General features: G+C 32.8%; 1 protein-coding gene across 1 annotated transcript in view; it reads right to left on the reverse strand.

Annotated features, from left to right (window-relative positions):
- bnip4 (BCL2 interacting protein 4) overlaps window positions 1–16,579 on the reverse strand; it is a 42,303-nt gene extending 25,724 nt beyond the window's left edge. Inside the window, exons 1-6 of the mRNA XM_061983242.1 lie at window positions 16,530–16,579; window positions 16,398–16,402; window positions 16,246–16,355; window positions 16,082–16,157; window positions 2,562–2,660; window positions 2,387–2,462 (exon numbers count right to left, since the gene is read on the reverse strand). Coding sequence (XP_061839226.1) covers window positions 2,387–2,462; window positions 2,562–2,660; window positions 16,082–16,157; window positions 16,246–16,355; window positions 16,398–16,402; window positions 16,530–16,579 — 416 coding nt within the window. The remainder of the gene's footprint in view (window positions 1–2,386; window positions 2,463–2,561; window positions 2,661–16,081; window positions 16,158–16,245; window positions 16,356–16,397; window positions 16,403–16,529) is intronic.
- Between the last annotated feature and the right edge of the window lie 330 nt (window positions 16,580–16,909).

The following is a 16,909-nucleotide window of genomic DNA, read 5'->3' on the forward strand; positions in this document are numbered from 1 at the left end:
GATGTTTAGCTTTATTTTTTGCACATTTTAGCAAATAAGCAATACTTTTACTTTTGTGGAAATGTTTACACTTGTTACAGAATATTTCCGTTTTGCACTTTTTTGTATTGGATGTTTATCTTTATTTTTGCACATTTTAAAGCAAAATAAGCAATACTTTTACTTTTGAAATGCTTATACTATTCCAGAATATTAAGATTTGCACTGGATGTTTACTTTTATATTTGCACATTAAAAAGCAAATAAGCTACTTTTAATTTTGTTAAATGTTAAAAGTTTTAAATGTTTACATTGTTACAGAATATTTTGTCATGTTGTTGTCAATGTTGACTGAGTGGCCATACTTTTTTTTTTTGTAAATAAAAGCCATGCCTTTTGAAAAAACTGGCCTACATTTATTTTTTCCTCTTCATTTTAAATTAAAAAAAAAATCGGTAAAAGGAAAAATAATCTATAGATTAATCGAAAAAATAATCTATAGATTAATCGAAAAAATAATCTATAGATTAACCGATTAATCGAAAAAAATAATCTATAGATTAATCGATAGAAAAATAATCGTTAGCTGCAGCCCTAGTGTAAACTAACTACAAACCCCGTTTCCATATAAGTTGGGAAATTGTGTTAGACGTAAATATAAACAGAATACAATGATTTGAAAATCCTTTTCAGCCCATATTCAGTTGAATATGCTACAAAGACAACATATTTGATGTTCAAACTCATAAACTTTTTTTTTGCAAATAATAATTAACTTAGAATTTCATGACTGCAACACGTGCCAAAGTAGTTGGGAAAGGGCATGTTCACCACTGTGTTACATGGCCTTTCCTTTTAACAACACTCAGTAAAGGTTTGGGAACTGAGGAGACACATTTTTTTAAGCTTCTCAGGTGGAATTCTTTCCCATTCTTGCTTGATGTACAGCTTAAGTTGTTCAACAGTCCGGGGGTCTCCGTTGTGCTATTTTAGGCTTCATAATGCGCCACACATTTTCAATGAGAGACAGGTCTGGACTACAGGCAGGCCAGTCTAGTACCCGCACTCTTTTACTATAAAGCCACGTTGATGTAACACGTGGCTTGGCATTGTCTTGATGAAATAAGCAGGGGCGTCCATGGTAACGTTGCTTGTGTTGCTCCGAAACCTGTATGTACCTTTCAGCATTAATGGCGCCTTCACAGATGTGTAAGTTACCCATGTCTTGGGCACTAATACACCCCCATACCATCACACATGCTGCCTTTTACACTTTGCGCCTATAACAATCCGGATGGTTCTTTTCCTCTTTGATCCGGAGGACACGACGTCCAAAGTTTCCAAAAACAAATTGAAATGTGCACTCGTCAGACCACAGAACACTTTTCCAGTTTGTATCAGTCCATCTTAGATGAGCTCAAGCCCAGCTAAGCCGACGGCGTTTCTGGGTGTTGTTGATAAACGGTTTTCGCCTTGCATAGGAGAGTTTTAACTTGCACTTACAGATGTAGCGACCAACTGTAGTTACTGACAGTGGGTTTCTGAAGTGTTCCTGAACCCATGTGGTGATATCCTTTACACACCGATGTCGCTTGTTGATGCAGTACAGCCTGAGGGATCGAAGGTCACGGGCTTAGCTGCTTACGTGCAGTGATTTCTCCAGATTCTCTGAACCCTTTGATGATATTACGGAGCGTAGATGGTGAAATCCCTGAATTCCTTGCAATAGCTGGTTGAGAAAGGTTTTTCTTAAACTGTTCAACAATTTGCTCAGGCATTTGTTGACAAAGTGGTGACCCTCGCCCCGTCCTTGTTTGTGAATGACTGAGCATTTCATGGAATCTACTTTTATACCCAATCATGGCACCCACCTGTTCCCAATTTGCCTGTTCACTTGTGGGATGTTCCAAATAAGTGTTTGATGAGCATTTCTCAACTTTGTCAGTCTTTTTTGCCACTTGTCCCAACTTCTTTGTCACGTGTTGCTGGCATCAAATTCTAAAGTTAATGATTAGTTGCAAAAAAAAAAAATGTCTATCAGTTTGAACATCAAATATGTTGTCATTTTAGCATATTCAATTGAATATGGGTTGAAAAGGATTTGCAAATCATTGTATTGCGTTTATATTTACATCTAACACAATTTCCCAACTCATATGGAAACGGGGTTTGTAGTTAGTTTAGTTTACACATAAAATATACCATGGTAGAGTTGTATTCATAGCGACTATTCAACACAAATAGTTTAGTTTATACATAAAATATACCATGGTATTAAGCTAGAATTGTATTTATAACGAGTATTCAACACAAATAGTTAGTTTAATTTACACAGCAACAGAACAATGTCTTGCTAGCTAGCTAGCTAGCTAGCGATAGCATTTCCGGAACAAAAAAGGCGCCATACCTTGCAAATTCTCCTCCGATAAAGCGTCCTTCGGTAGCGCCATCGTGTTGTTTGCTTCGCCTCCTCCTTCGTCGACCTAAATACACACAAAAACACTAAAGTGGTGTCGAAATCTGCAGCAGCTGGAGCTGACTTGTGGCGCTGCACAATAACAATGACGTAACCTAGTGTTTACCTCGACGCTGATTGGCTGAGGCGAGGGCGCGCGCCGGAATGACGGAGTGACGTTTTAGTCCCGCCTCCGCCGGCGGGGACCGCGCATGCGCCGTCGCGCCTGAGTGGAACAACATGCTTTATTGCGTCGCTTTAATGTCACCACAGCTGGTTGGATAAAGAACATGACACGATTAGACGGTTTTATTGTCGGGATAAAACGTTGAAAGAGTCGATTAATGGAAGTAATTCTGCACATTTTGCTGTAGGTGGCAGTCAAAGATCATAAACTCACATTGTTGTGCCTTTATCAGGGACTTCAACAGCTTCCCTTTGCTGTGTTATGTTGGTGTTACTGGCTTACATTTATATATATTTATATTTGTTGATTATATTTATATATATTTTACATTTATATATATTTATATTTTTTATTATATTTATTTATATTTTACATGTATATATATTTATATATTTTTAATATATTTATATATATTTTACATTGTTATATAGTTAGATTGTTTATTATATTTATTTATATTTTATAGAAAATGGATGGATGGATTTGTATATATTTTTCATTTATATATATTTATATTTTTTATTATATTTATTTATGTTTTACATTTATATATATTTAGATTTGTTTTTATTATATTTATATATATTTTACATTTATATATATTTAGATTGTTTATTATATTTATTTATATTTTATAGAAAATGGATGGATGGATTTATGTATATTTTACATTTATATATATTTATATTTTTTATTATATTTATTTATATTTTACATTTATATATAGTTATATTTTTGATTATATTTATATATATTTTACATTGTTATATAGTTAGATTGTTTATTATATTTATTTATATTTTATAGAAAATGGATGGATGGATTTATATATATTTTACATTTATATATATTTATATTTTTTATTATATTTATTTATGTTTTACATTTATATATATTTAGATTTTTTTATTATATTTATATATATTTTACATTTATATAAATTTAGATAGTTTATTATATTTATTTATATTTTATAGAAAATGGATGGATGGATTTATGTATATTTTACATTTATATATATTTATATGTTTTATTATATTTATTTAGGTTTTACATTTATATATATATTTATATGTATTTTTTATTACATTTATATATATTTTACATTTATATATATTTAGATTGTTTATTATATTTATTAATATTTTATAGAAAATGGATGGATGGATTTATATATATTTTACACTTATATATATATATATATATATATATATATATATATATATATATATATATATATATATATATATATATTATATTTAGGTTTCACATTTATATATATTTATATTTTTTTATTATATTTATATATATTTTACATTTATATATATTTAGATTGTTTATTATATTTATTTATATTTTATAGAAAATGGATGGATGGATTTATGTATATTTTACATTTATATATTTATATTTTTTATTATATTTATTTAGGTTTTACATTTATATATATATTTATATATTTTTTATTATATTTATATATATTTTACATTTATATATATTTAGATTGTTTATTATATTTATTTATATTTTATAGAAAATGGATGGATGGATTTATGTATATTTTACATTTATATATATTTATATTTTTTATTATATTTATTTATGTTTTACATTTATATATATTTAGATTTTTTTATTATATTTATATATATTTTACATGTATATATATTTAGATTGTTTATTATATTTATTTATATTTTATAGAAAATGGATGGATGGATTTATGTATATTTTACATTTATATATATTTATATTTTTTATTATATTTATTTAGGTTTTACATTTATATATATATTTATATTTTTTTTATTATATTTATATATATTTTACATTTATATATATTTAGATTGTTTATTATATTTATTTATATTTTATAGAAAATGGATGGATGGATTTATATATATTTTACACTTATATATATATATTTTTTTTAATTATATTTATTTAGGTTTCACATTTATATATATTTATATTTTTATTATTATATTTATATATATTTTACATTTGTGACTTCACTTGGACTTGAGCCTTTTGACTTGACATGACTTGACATGACTTGCTACTTTCCCCAAAACCCAAAGATGAAAAAGTTATTCGGGAGCGCTCCGTATTTTTCATCGTGTACTTGTCTATCAGCGTTGCGTGTGTCAGCTGGTGTGCTCTCAGTACAACAGCCAATCAAATTAGATCTACTTTGTTTTCATCACACAGCATTCATCCAATCAAATTGCAGGACAACCAACGAAGAAGACATGTCCAAACCACACGCCAGTGAACAAAAAATGATACCTAAAATAATTTTGTTTGGGTATAAAAATTACGAGGTGGTCAACACAAAACGGTTTGCAGTATGCAACACATGCGGTTCGAAAATTACTGATGGAGAGGCAACAACTTCCAACTTCGTCCGGCATTTGAAGTTGCACAAAGAATGGTAAGTTTTGAATGTATGATAACGTTTATTGGCTAAGTAACGTGACTTTTATTTGCTGTGTAGTTAAATCAGTGAGGCTGTAAACTCACTGCTAACGTTATAACGTTATTGCAAACACGGGAATCTGTTGCAGTTCACTACCTTATTCATACTTTTTTTTCAGTGATTTTTTTTAAGCAGGGTTACGTTAGTCAATATATCACACGTAACGTTAGAAGGCGGTCAGCAGCACCGCGTATTTTAGCCACCTAAAAAAAGGCAAAAATAGTCAAATAAAGGTCAGTTAAAATGTATACTATATTATGAATATGTGTACCGTTTTAGCTAGCTTTCTGACATACTGTTGGTTGTTTACCTCAGTGGTCCCCAACCACCGGGCCGCGGCCCGGTACTGGTCCGTGGATCGATTGGTATCGGGCCGCACAAGAAATAAAAAAAAAAATTTCTTTTTTTAATTAAATCAACATAAAAAACACAAGATACACTTACAAGTAGTGCACCAACCCAAAACAACTCTCTCCCCCCTTTTGTTCTGGGCATTGAACATGAAGACTCTTCCTTCACTGTTCCGAGTGGCCATGAGAGTCTTGGCAGTGCCTGCCTCCAGTGCTCCAGTGGAGCGAGTTTTCAGCCATGGTGGCATCATACTACGCCCCCATCGTGCACAAATGACTGACAGACTCTTGGCTAATTTGGTCTTTTGCAAATGCAATGCAGCATAGGGCCCTAGCTGACATATAAAAAGTACAACTTTTTTGTTATGTTCACGTATATGTCATGTTTTTTCAATGTTAACACTTTTGTACAAATAAGTACATTTGCACTTTATTTTTCAATGTGTTTGTTCTGTAAAGGAATGAGTTAATGTTTAAAATGACTGGTTAATAGTGCTATTATAAAGTGCAATGTCAGCACAATTTTCTTTCCTGCAATTTAAAATGCACTTGTTTTAATAAATAAATACAGCGTTTGAAAAGCATACACAATCTGTGTTAATATATTAGTCTGTGGTTAAAAGGACTTGAAAGGACTCGAAACTCAAAATGCAGGACTTAGGACTTGACTTGAGACTTTCCAGTCTTGACTTTGGACTTGACTCGGGGCTTGCCTGTCTTGACTCGGGACTTGACTCGGACTTGAGGGCAAAGACTTGAGACTTACTTGTGACTTGCAAAACAATGACTTGGTCCCACCTCTGCGGTATAGTACAGAATATGATTCATTAGTATCGCGGTCCTATACTAGTCCTGGTATACTGTACAACCCTACGATAGACACGTAATGGATATCAATACAAAAATGTGCTTGATAAAACGTTCGATATTTGTTTTTTGGGGGGGGGTTGGAAGAACCCAGAAAGAATATAGCAAAGTTAGTTGCATGAGCAAAGGCACTCGGGTTCTGGAACCTAGAAAAACAGGAAGTGGTCAGTGAGCAGTGGGCGGGACTAGTTTAACAGCCAATTGCGTAAGAGCATCAACTGTCACATTTGGTTGCGCCATCTTGTTGTCTCGCTGTTGTTGTCACCTCTTTTCATTTCAACCCTCGTCCGTTCCCGATTACGGATGTAAGGAAACGACGGGTAGGAACTAAAGTGCGGGACTGTATACATAAAATAAATAACATGAAAAAGTGCTACTTAAAAATAAAAATGTGATTAAATGATATTTAAATAATAATTACTGCATAAATGAATCACCATACTTAAATAAAGAACAACAGACCAAATAAATGTTACACAGACCACGTGACTTCCTGGCAGTAAACCTGCAAAAATAGTTCTTCTCAGGTTTCTCTATGTTTACTTTGTACTATTTTGTTACACCCTATTAAGCATTTCTGCCATATTCTTTATGTTTGCACCTTTATTTAAAGAGGTTGTTGTTAAGTGTTGAATGTGATTTTAGATGTTTGTTTACGTTGAGTGTTTTCCATGCTTGTGTTGACGTGACATTTCCTTACGTTTACGTTCGAAATAAAAATGTTAACATTTAATATATTTTTCTCCTGCTCCATATTTTCCATGGGTCATGAAAAAAACATAGAATTATCGATATCGACCAAAATAAAAAACTTATATCGTGATGCAGTTTTCAGCCCAGCCCTATTGTACCTACAGAATAACATAAAGCTAAAATGTGGATACATGTTTTGTTTATATATTTTGTCATGTATTGATTGATCTACATTAAATTGGTTTCGGTGTCTTTAATGTACAAAAAGGATCAAAATGGCTATTTTTTTCTGTATCGGCCTTCGCTAGAAGTTTGGACACCCCAAAGCTTAAGGCCATGTCCACACTTTAAAGTAATAATTATTTAGCCTAACCCCCGTTTCATCCACACTAAACCAGCGTTTAAGGTCCCCCTCCTCGAACACATTTTTACTTTATTTCTTGAATCTCCGGCTGTCAGAATAATTGTATATAAGTTATCACACAACTTGTTTGCTACTAGTTCAGGTTGCCCTGCGTGAAGACAAAAAGCTGTCTTTGATCTTATCAAGCAAAAGGCGGACAGCTCCACTGTGTGCGATGGAATGCGCCTTAGAGGTGTCGGTTTCTCGGATCTCGGACCTTATCAAGACCCGAAATCTACAAGCAGAGGAGGCAAACCTGATGCCGCTCCAAGCACCTTTTTGTTTGAACTGTTTATGACCCAGTGCAGCAGTTTATGACCCCCCTCCCCTTAGAAGCAGCTGCAGCTTTTTTCCCCCCATTTTTTTCCATTCGCTTACACACAATTTGACCAACTGTGTGTCTTTTTTTCAAAAGGATTTACACACTTTTCCAAACACCACATTCAATTTTCTTTCAGTTTTTTCCTTTTGCTTAAACAAATTTTCTAATTGTGTGTCTTTTTTTCAAAAGGATTTACACAATTTTCCAAACACCATTCAATTTTCTTTCAGTTTTTTCCTTTTGCTTACACACAATTTTACTAACTGTGTGTCTTTTAAAAAAAAAAAGGATTTACACACTTTTCCAAACACCACATTCAATTTTTTTTTAGTTTTTTCCATTTGCTTACACACAAATTTACTAACTGTGTGTCTTTTTTTAAAATGATATACACACTTTTCCAAACACCACATTCAATTTTCTTACAGTTTTTTCCATTCGCTTACACACAATTTGACCAACTGTGTGTCTTTTTTCAAAAGGATTTACACACTTTTCCAAACACCACATTCAATTTTCTTTCAGTTTTTTCCTTTTGCTTACACAAATGTTCTAATTGTGTGTCTTTTTTTCAAAAGGATTTACACAATTTTCCAAACACCACATTCAATTTTCTTTCAGTTTTTTCCTTTTGCTTACACACAATTTGACTAACTGTGTGTCTTTTTACAAAAAGATTTACACATTTTTCCAAACACCACATTCAAATTTCTTACAGTTTTTTTTCCATTTGCTTACACACAATTTGACCAACTGTGTTGTCTTTTTTTCAAAAGGATTTACACACTTTTCCAAACACCACATTCAATTTTCTTTCAGTTTTTTCCTTTTGCTTACACAAATTTTCTAATTGTGTGTCTTTTTTTCAAAAGGATTTACACAATTTTCCAAACACCACATTCAATTTTCTTTCAGTTTTTTTCCTTTTGCTTACACACAATTTGACTAACTGTGTGTCTTTTTACAAAAAGATTTACACACTTTTCCAAACACCACATTCAAATTTCTTACAGTTTTTTTTCCATTTGCTTACACACAATTTTACTAACTGTGTGTCTTTTTAAAAAAAAAAAAGGATTTACACAATTTTCCAAACACCACATTCAATTTTTTTTTAGTTTTTTCCATTTGCTTACACACAAATTTACTAACTGTGTGTCTTTTTTTAAAATGATTTACACACTTTTCCAAACACCACATTCAATTTTCTTACAGTTTTTTCCATTCGCTTACACACAATTTTACTAACTGTGTGTCTTTTAAAAAAAAAAAAGGATTTACACACTTTTCCAAACACCACATTCAATTTTCTTTCAGTTTTTTCCTTTTGCTTACACAAATTTTCTAATTGTGTGTCTTTTTTTCAAAAGGATTTACACAATTTTCCAAACACCACATTCAATTTTCTTTCAGTTTTTTCCTTTTGCTTACACACAATTTGACTAACTGTGTGTCTTTTTACAAAAAGATTTACACACTTTTCCAAACACCACATTCAAATTTCTTAGTTTTTTTTCCATTTGCTTACACACAATTTTACTAACTGTGTGTCTTTTTTAAAATGATTTACACACTTTTCCAAACACCACATTCAATTTTCTTACCGTTTTTTCCATTTGCTTACATACAATTTGACTAACTGTGTGTCCTTTTTTTCAAAAGGATTTACACACTTTTCCAAACACCACATTCAATTTTCTTTCAGTTTTTTCCTTTTGCTTACACAAATTTTCTAATTGTGTGTCTTTGTTTCAAAAGGATTTACACACTTTTCCAAACACCACATTCAATTTTCTTTCAGTTTTTTTCCTTTTGCTTACACACAATTTGACTAACTGTGTGTCTTTTTACAAAAAGATTTACACACTTTTCCAAACACCACATTCAAATTTCTTACAGTTTTTTTTCCCATTTGCTTACACACAATTTTACTAACTGTGTGTCTTTTTTTTTTTTAAAAAGGATTTACACACTTTTCCAAACACCACATTCAATTTTCTTACAGTTTTTTCCATTTGCTTACATACAATTTGACTAACTGTGTGTCCTTTTTTTCAAAAGGATTTACACACTTTTCCAAACACCACATTCAATTTTCTTTCAGTTTTTTCCTTTTGCTTACACAAATTTTCTAATTGTGTGTCTTTGTTTCAAAAGGATTTACACACTTTTCCAAACACCACATTCAATTTTCTTTCAGTTTTTTTCCTTTTGCTTACACACAATTTGACTAACTGTGTGTCTTTTTACAAAAAGATTTACACACTTTTCCAAACACCACATTCAATTTTCTTTCAGTTTTTTCCTTTTGCTTACACACAATTTGACTAACTGTGTGTCTTTTTACAAAAAGATTTACACTTTTCCAAACACCACATTCAAATTTCTTACAGTTTTTTTTCCATTTGCTTACACACAATTTTACTAACTGTGTGTCTTTTTAAAAAAAAAGGATTTACACACTTTTCCAAACACCACATTCAATTTTTTTTTGTTTTTTTCCATTTGCTTACACACAAATTTACTAACTGTGTCTTTTTTTTAAAATGATTTACACACTTTTCCAAACACCACATTCAATTTTCTTTCAGTTTTTTCCTTTTGCTTACACAAATTTTCTAATTGTGTCTTTTTTTCAAAAGGATTTACACAATTTTCCAAACACCACATTCAATTTTCTTTCAGTTTTTTTCCTTTTGCTTACACACAATTTGACTAACTGTGTGTCTTTTTACAAAAAGATTTACACACTTTTCCAAACACCACATTCAAATTTCTTACAGTTTTTTTTCCATTTGCTTACACACAATTTTACTAACTGTGTGTCTTTTTAAAAAAAAAAGGATTTACACACTTTTCCAAACACCACATTCAATTTTTTTTAATTTTTTTCCATTTGCTTACACACAAATTTACTAACTGTGTGTCTTTTTTTTAAATGATTTACACACTTTTCCAAACACCACATTCAATTTTCTTTCAGTTTTTTTCCTTTTGCTTACACACAATTTGACTAACTGTGTGTCTTTTTACAAAAAGATTTACATACTTTTCCAAACACCACATTCAAATTTCTTACAGTTTTTTTTCCATTTGCTTACACACAATTTTACTAACTGTGTGTCTTTTTAAAAAAAAAGGATTTACACACTTTTCCAAACACCACATTCAATTTTTTTTAGTTTTTTCCATTTGCTTACACACAAATTTACTAACTGTGTGTCTTTTTTTTAAATGATTTACACACTTTTCCAAACACCACATTCAATTTTCTTACAGTTTTTTCCATTCGCTTACACACAATTTGACCAACTGTGTGTCTTTTTTTCAAAAGGATTTACACACTTTTCCAAACACCACATTCAATTTTCTTTCAGTTTTTTCCTTTTGCTTACACAAATTTTCTAATTGTGTGTCTTTTTTTCAAAAGGATTTACACACTTTTCCAAACACCACATTCAATTTTCTTTCAGTTTTTTCCTTTTGCTTACACACAATTTGACTAACTGTGTGTCTTTTTACAAAAAGATTTACACACTTTTCCAAACACCACATTCAAATTTCTTACAGTTTTTTTTTCCATTTGCTTACACACAAATTTACTAACTGTGTGTCTTTTTTTAAAATGATTTACACACTTTTCCAAACACCACATTCAACTTTCTTTCAGTTTTTTCCTTTTGCTTACACAAATTTTCTAATTGTGTGTCTTTTTTTCCAAAAGGATTTACACAATTTTCCAAACACCACATTCAATTTTCTTTCAGTTTTTTTCCTTTTGCTTACACACAATTTGACTAACTGTGTGTCTTTTTACAAAAAGATTTACACACTTTTCCAAACACCACATTCAAATTTCTTACAGTTTTTTTTCCCATTTGCTTACACACAATTTTACTAACTGTGTGTCTTTTTAAAAAAAAAAGGATTTACACACTTTTCCAAACACCACATTCAATTTTTTTTAGTTTTTTCCATTTGCTTACACACAAATTTACTAACTGTGTGTCTTTTTTTTAAATGATTTACACACTTTTCCAAACACCACATTCAATTTTCTTTCAGTTTTTTCCTTTTGCTTACACACAATTTGACTAACTGTGTGTCTTTTTACAAAAAGATTTACACACTTTTCCAAACACCACATTCAAATTTCTTACAGTTTTTTTTCCATTTGCTTACACACAATTTTACTAACTGTGTGTCTTTTTTTTTAAAAAAGGATTTACACACTTTTCCAAACACCACATTCAATTTTTTTTAGTTTTTTCCATTTGCTTACACACAAATTTACCAACTGTGTGTCTTTTTTTTAAATGATTTACACACTTTTCCAAACACCACATTCAATTTTCTTACAGTTTTTTCCATTCGCTTACACACAATTTGACCAACTGTGTGTCTTTTTTTCAAAAGGATTTACACACTTTTCCAAACACCACATTCAATTTTCTTTCAGTTTTTTCCTTTTGCTTACACACATTTTCTAATTGTGTGTCTTTTTTTCAAAAGGATTTACACAATTTTCCAAACACCACATTCAATTTTCTTTCAGTTTTTTTCCTTTTGCTTACACACAATTTGACTAACTGTGTGTCTTTTTACAAAAAGATTTACACACTTTTCCAAACACCACATTCAAATTTCTTACAGTTTTTTTTCCATTTGCTTACACACAATTTTACTAACTGTGTGTCTTTTTAAAAAAAAAAAAGGATTTACACACTTTTCCAAACACCACATTCAATTCTTTTTAGTTTTTTCCATTTGCTTACACACAAATTTACTAACTGTGTGTCTTTTTTTTAAATGATTTACACACTTTTCCAAACACCACATTCAATTTTCTTACAGTTTTTTCCATTTGCTTACATACAATTTGACTAACTGTGTGTCCTTTTTTTCCAAAAGGATTTACACACTTTTCCAAACACCACATTCAATTTTCTTACATTTTATTCCATTTGCTTACACACAATTTGACTAATGGTGTTGCAGCTATGTAATCAGGGTATGCCCAAATAAAGGAGGAGGCGTGGAACTCCTTCCTCAGAGCGGCGAGGTGACACTGTACGAGGTCGACGCGCTCTCCTCACGAGCTGAATTGAATCCTGTCTCTGTTTGATTCCTTGCTTCTTGTCTCGTTTAATAGATAGTTCGGTGTTTGAACCTGACACCCGGCTCTTAGCTTTGTATGGACTCATTGATCGTTTACAAACTGAGTTCGGAGAGGAAGTGACGCCAGAAAGACCACAACACTGGATATTGTTCAGAGGCCTTGTGGTTAGAGTGTCCGCCCTGAGATCGGCGCGTCGACGTCATCGGTTACGTAAATACGTCGACGCCGTTTTTGTGCGTCGGCGCGTCGCATATTTACGTCACACTACTGTCATGGCGGAGCGCAAAGCAGACGATGCGAGCGAGGGGAAAAAAGCACGCCAAAAGTCGTCAAAAGTGTGGGAGTATTTCAATAAACGGCCTAATAATGTTGTTGTATGCACACTGTGTCGAGCGGAAATGGCCTATCATAGCAGCACAACGGCTATGAAGGAACATTTGAAAAGAAAACCCCCGACAGCGTTCTTGCCATCACCATCAACAAGTCAATCGTCCGCGTGCGTATACGTTGTCATTATTACACAAAAAACATGAATGTGTCATTTGTATCTGCGTTGTAAATTCATAAACTAAAGCACCGTTTCGCTCTGAGAGGCGCGTTTGGCGTGCCTGTTCAGTGTTTACAAAGACGCGCTCCTCTTTAACGCTGTGGAGAGGCGGCGGCGGCGGCGAGCGAGCGGCGAGGCGGGGCGCGCCGGGAGCGACGCCGCAATCGTGCCCAGGTGCGCGATCCGCGCAGTTGGAAGAGAAAAGACTTTGTGTAAAATTAAAAGATTGTAAACCTGGCAAAGCCGTCTGGCGTTCAGTCTGTTGGTCCTGAAAGAACCCCACGGCACAAGACGTGTCACAAACGCTAACGTTAATTAGTTGTGCAAATACCTTTTACAACATTAACAGTTACATATACTATGTACAAACCAACAATTAACTTTCACTTTAATCATACTATCATTGTTGTGTTATTAAGCAAAATAAGCAATACTTTTACTTTTGTTGAAATGTTAACACTGTACACTTTTTTGTATTGGATGTTTAGCTTTATTTTTTGCACATTTTAGCAAATAAGCAATACTTTTACTTTTGTGGAAATGTTTACACTTGTTACAGAATATTTCCGTTTTGCACTTTTTTGTATTGGATGTTTATCTTTATTTTTGCACATTTTAAAGCAAAATAAGCAATACTTTTACTTTTGAAATGCTTATACTATTGCAGAATATTAAGATTTGCACTGGATGTTTACTTTTATATTTGCACATTAAAAAGCAAATAAGCTACTTTTAATTTTGTTAAATGTTTACATTGTTACAGAATATTTTGTCATGTTGTTGTCAATGTTGACTGACTAGTGGCCATACTTTTTTTTTTTGTAAATAAAAGCCATGCCTTTTGAAAAAACTGGCCTACATTTATTTTTTCCTCTTCATTTTAAATAAAAAAAATAATCGGTAAAAGGAAAAATAATCTATAGATTAACCGATTAATCGAAAAAAATAATCTATAGATTAATCGATAGAAAAATAATCGTTAGCTGCAGCCCTAACTACAAAGACAAGATATTTGATGTTCAAACTCATAAACTTTATTGTTTTTGTGCAAATAATAATTAACTTAGAATTTCATGACTGCAACACGTGCCAAAGTGGTTGGGAAAGGGCATGTTCACCACTGTGTTACATGGCCTTTCCTTTTAACAACACTCAGTAAAGGTTTGGGAACTGAGGAGACACATTTTTGAAGCTTCTCAGGTGGAATTCTTTCCCATTCTTGCTTGATGTACAGCTTAAGTTGTTCAACAGTCCGGGGGTCTCCGTTGTGGTATTTTAGGCTTCATAATGCGCCACACATTTTCAATGGGAGACAGGTCTGGACTACAGGCAGGCCAGTCTAGTACCCGCACTCTTTTACTATGAAGCCACGTTGATGTAACACGTGGCTTGGCATTGTCTTGCTGAAATAAGCAGGGGCGTCCATGGTAACGTTGCTTGTGTTGCTCCGAAACCTGTATGTACCTTTCAGCATTAATGGCGCCTTCACAGATGTGTAAGTTACCCATGTCTTGGGCACTAATACACCCCCATACCATCACACATGCTGCCTTTTCCACTTTGCGCCTATAACAATCCGGATGGTTCTTTTCCTCTTTGGTCCGGAGGACACGACGTCCACAGTTTCCAAAAACAAATTGAAATGTGGACTCGTCAGACCACAGAACACTTTTCCACTTTGATGAGCTCAGGCCCAGCGAAGCCGACGGCGTTTCTGGGTGTTGTTGATAAAACGGTTTTCGCCTTGCATAGGAGAGTTTTAACTTGCACTTACAGATGTAGCGACCAACTGTAGTTACTGACAGTGGTTTTCTGAAGTGTTCCTGAACCCATGTGGTGATATCCTTTACACACTGATGTGGCTTGTTGATGCAGTACAGCCTGAGGGATGGAAGGTCACGGGCTTAGCTGCTTACGTGCAGTGATTTCTCCATATTCTCTGAACCCCTTTGATGATATTACGGACTGTAGATGGTGAAATCCCTGAATTCCTTGCAATAGCTGGTTGAGAAAGGTTTTTCTTAAACTGTTCAACAATTTGCTCAGGCATTTGTTGACAAAGTGGTGACCCTCGCCCCGTCCTTGTTTGTGAATGACTGAGCATTTCATGGAATCTACTTTTATACCCAATCATGGCACCCACCTGTTCCCAATTTGCCTGTTCACTTGTGGGATGTTCCAAATAAGTGTTTGATGAGCATTCCTCAACTTTGTCAGTCTTTTTTGCCACTTGTCCCAACTTCTTTGTCACGTGTTGCTGGCATCAAATTCTAAAGTTAATGATTATTTGCAAAAAAAAAAAAAAGTTTATCAGTTTGAACATCAAATATGTTGTCTTTGTAGCATATTCAATTGAATATGGGTTGAAAATGATTTTCAAATCCTTGTATTCCGTTTATATTTACATCTAACACAATTTCCCAACTCATATGGAAACGGGGTTTGTAGTTTGTTTAGTTTACACATAAAATATACCATGGTAGAGTTGTATTCATAGCGACTATTCAACACAAATAGTTTAGTTTATACATAAAATATACCATGGTATTAAGCTAGAATTGTATTTATAACGAGTATTCAACACAAATAGTTAGTTTAATTTACACAGCAACAGAACAATGTCTTGCTAGCTAGCTAGCTAGCTAGCGATAGCATTTCCGGAACAAAATAGGCGCCATACCTTGCAAATTCTCCTCCGATAAAGCGTCCTTCGGTAGCGCCATCGTGTTGTTTGCTTCGCCTCCTCCTTCGTCGACCTAAATACACACAAAAACACAAAAGTGGTGTCGAAATCTGCAGCAGCTGGAGCTGACTTGTGGTGCTGCACAATAACAATGACGTAACCGAGTGTTTACCTCGACGCTGATTGGCTGAGGCGAGGGCGCGCGCCGGAATAACGGAGTGACGTCTTAGTCCCGCCTCCGCCGGCGGGGACCACGCATGCGCCGTCGCGCCTGAGTGAAACAACATGCTTTATTGCGTCCCTTTAATGTCACCACAGCTGGTTGGATAACGAACATGACACGATTAGACGGTTTTATTGTCGGGATAAAACGTTGAAAGAGTCGATTAATGGAAGTAATTCTGCACATTTTGCTGTAGGTGGCAGTCAAAGATCATAAGCTCACATTGTTGTGCCTTTATCAGGGACTTCAACAGCTTCCCTTTGCTGTGTCATGTTGGTGTTACTGGCTTACATTTATATATATTTATATTTGTTGATTATATTTATATATATTTTACATTTATATATATATTTATATTTTTTTATTATATTTATTTATATTTTACATTTATATATATTTATATTTTTTATTATATTTATATATATTTTACATTGTTATATAGTTAGATTGTTTATTATATTTATTTATATTTTATAGAAAATGGATGGATGGATTTATATATATTTTACATTTATATATATTTATATTTTTTATTATATTTATTTATATTTTACATTTATATATAGTTATATTTTTTATTATATTTATATATATTTTACATT

This window comes from Nerophis lumbriciformis, linkage group LG02, assembly GCF_033978685.3.
Source record: "Nerophis lumbriciformis linkage group LG02, RoL_Nlum_v2.1, whole genome shotgun sequence".
In the NCBI taxonomy this organism is placed as follows: domain Eukaryota; kingdom Metazoa; phylum Chordata; class Actinopteri; order Syngnathiformes; family Syngnathidae; genus Nerophis; species Nerophis lumbriciformis.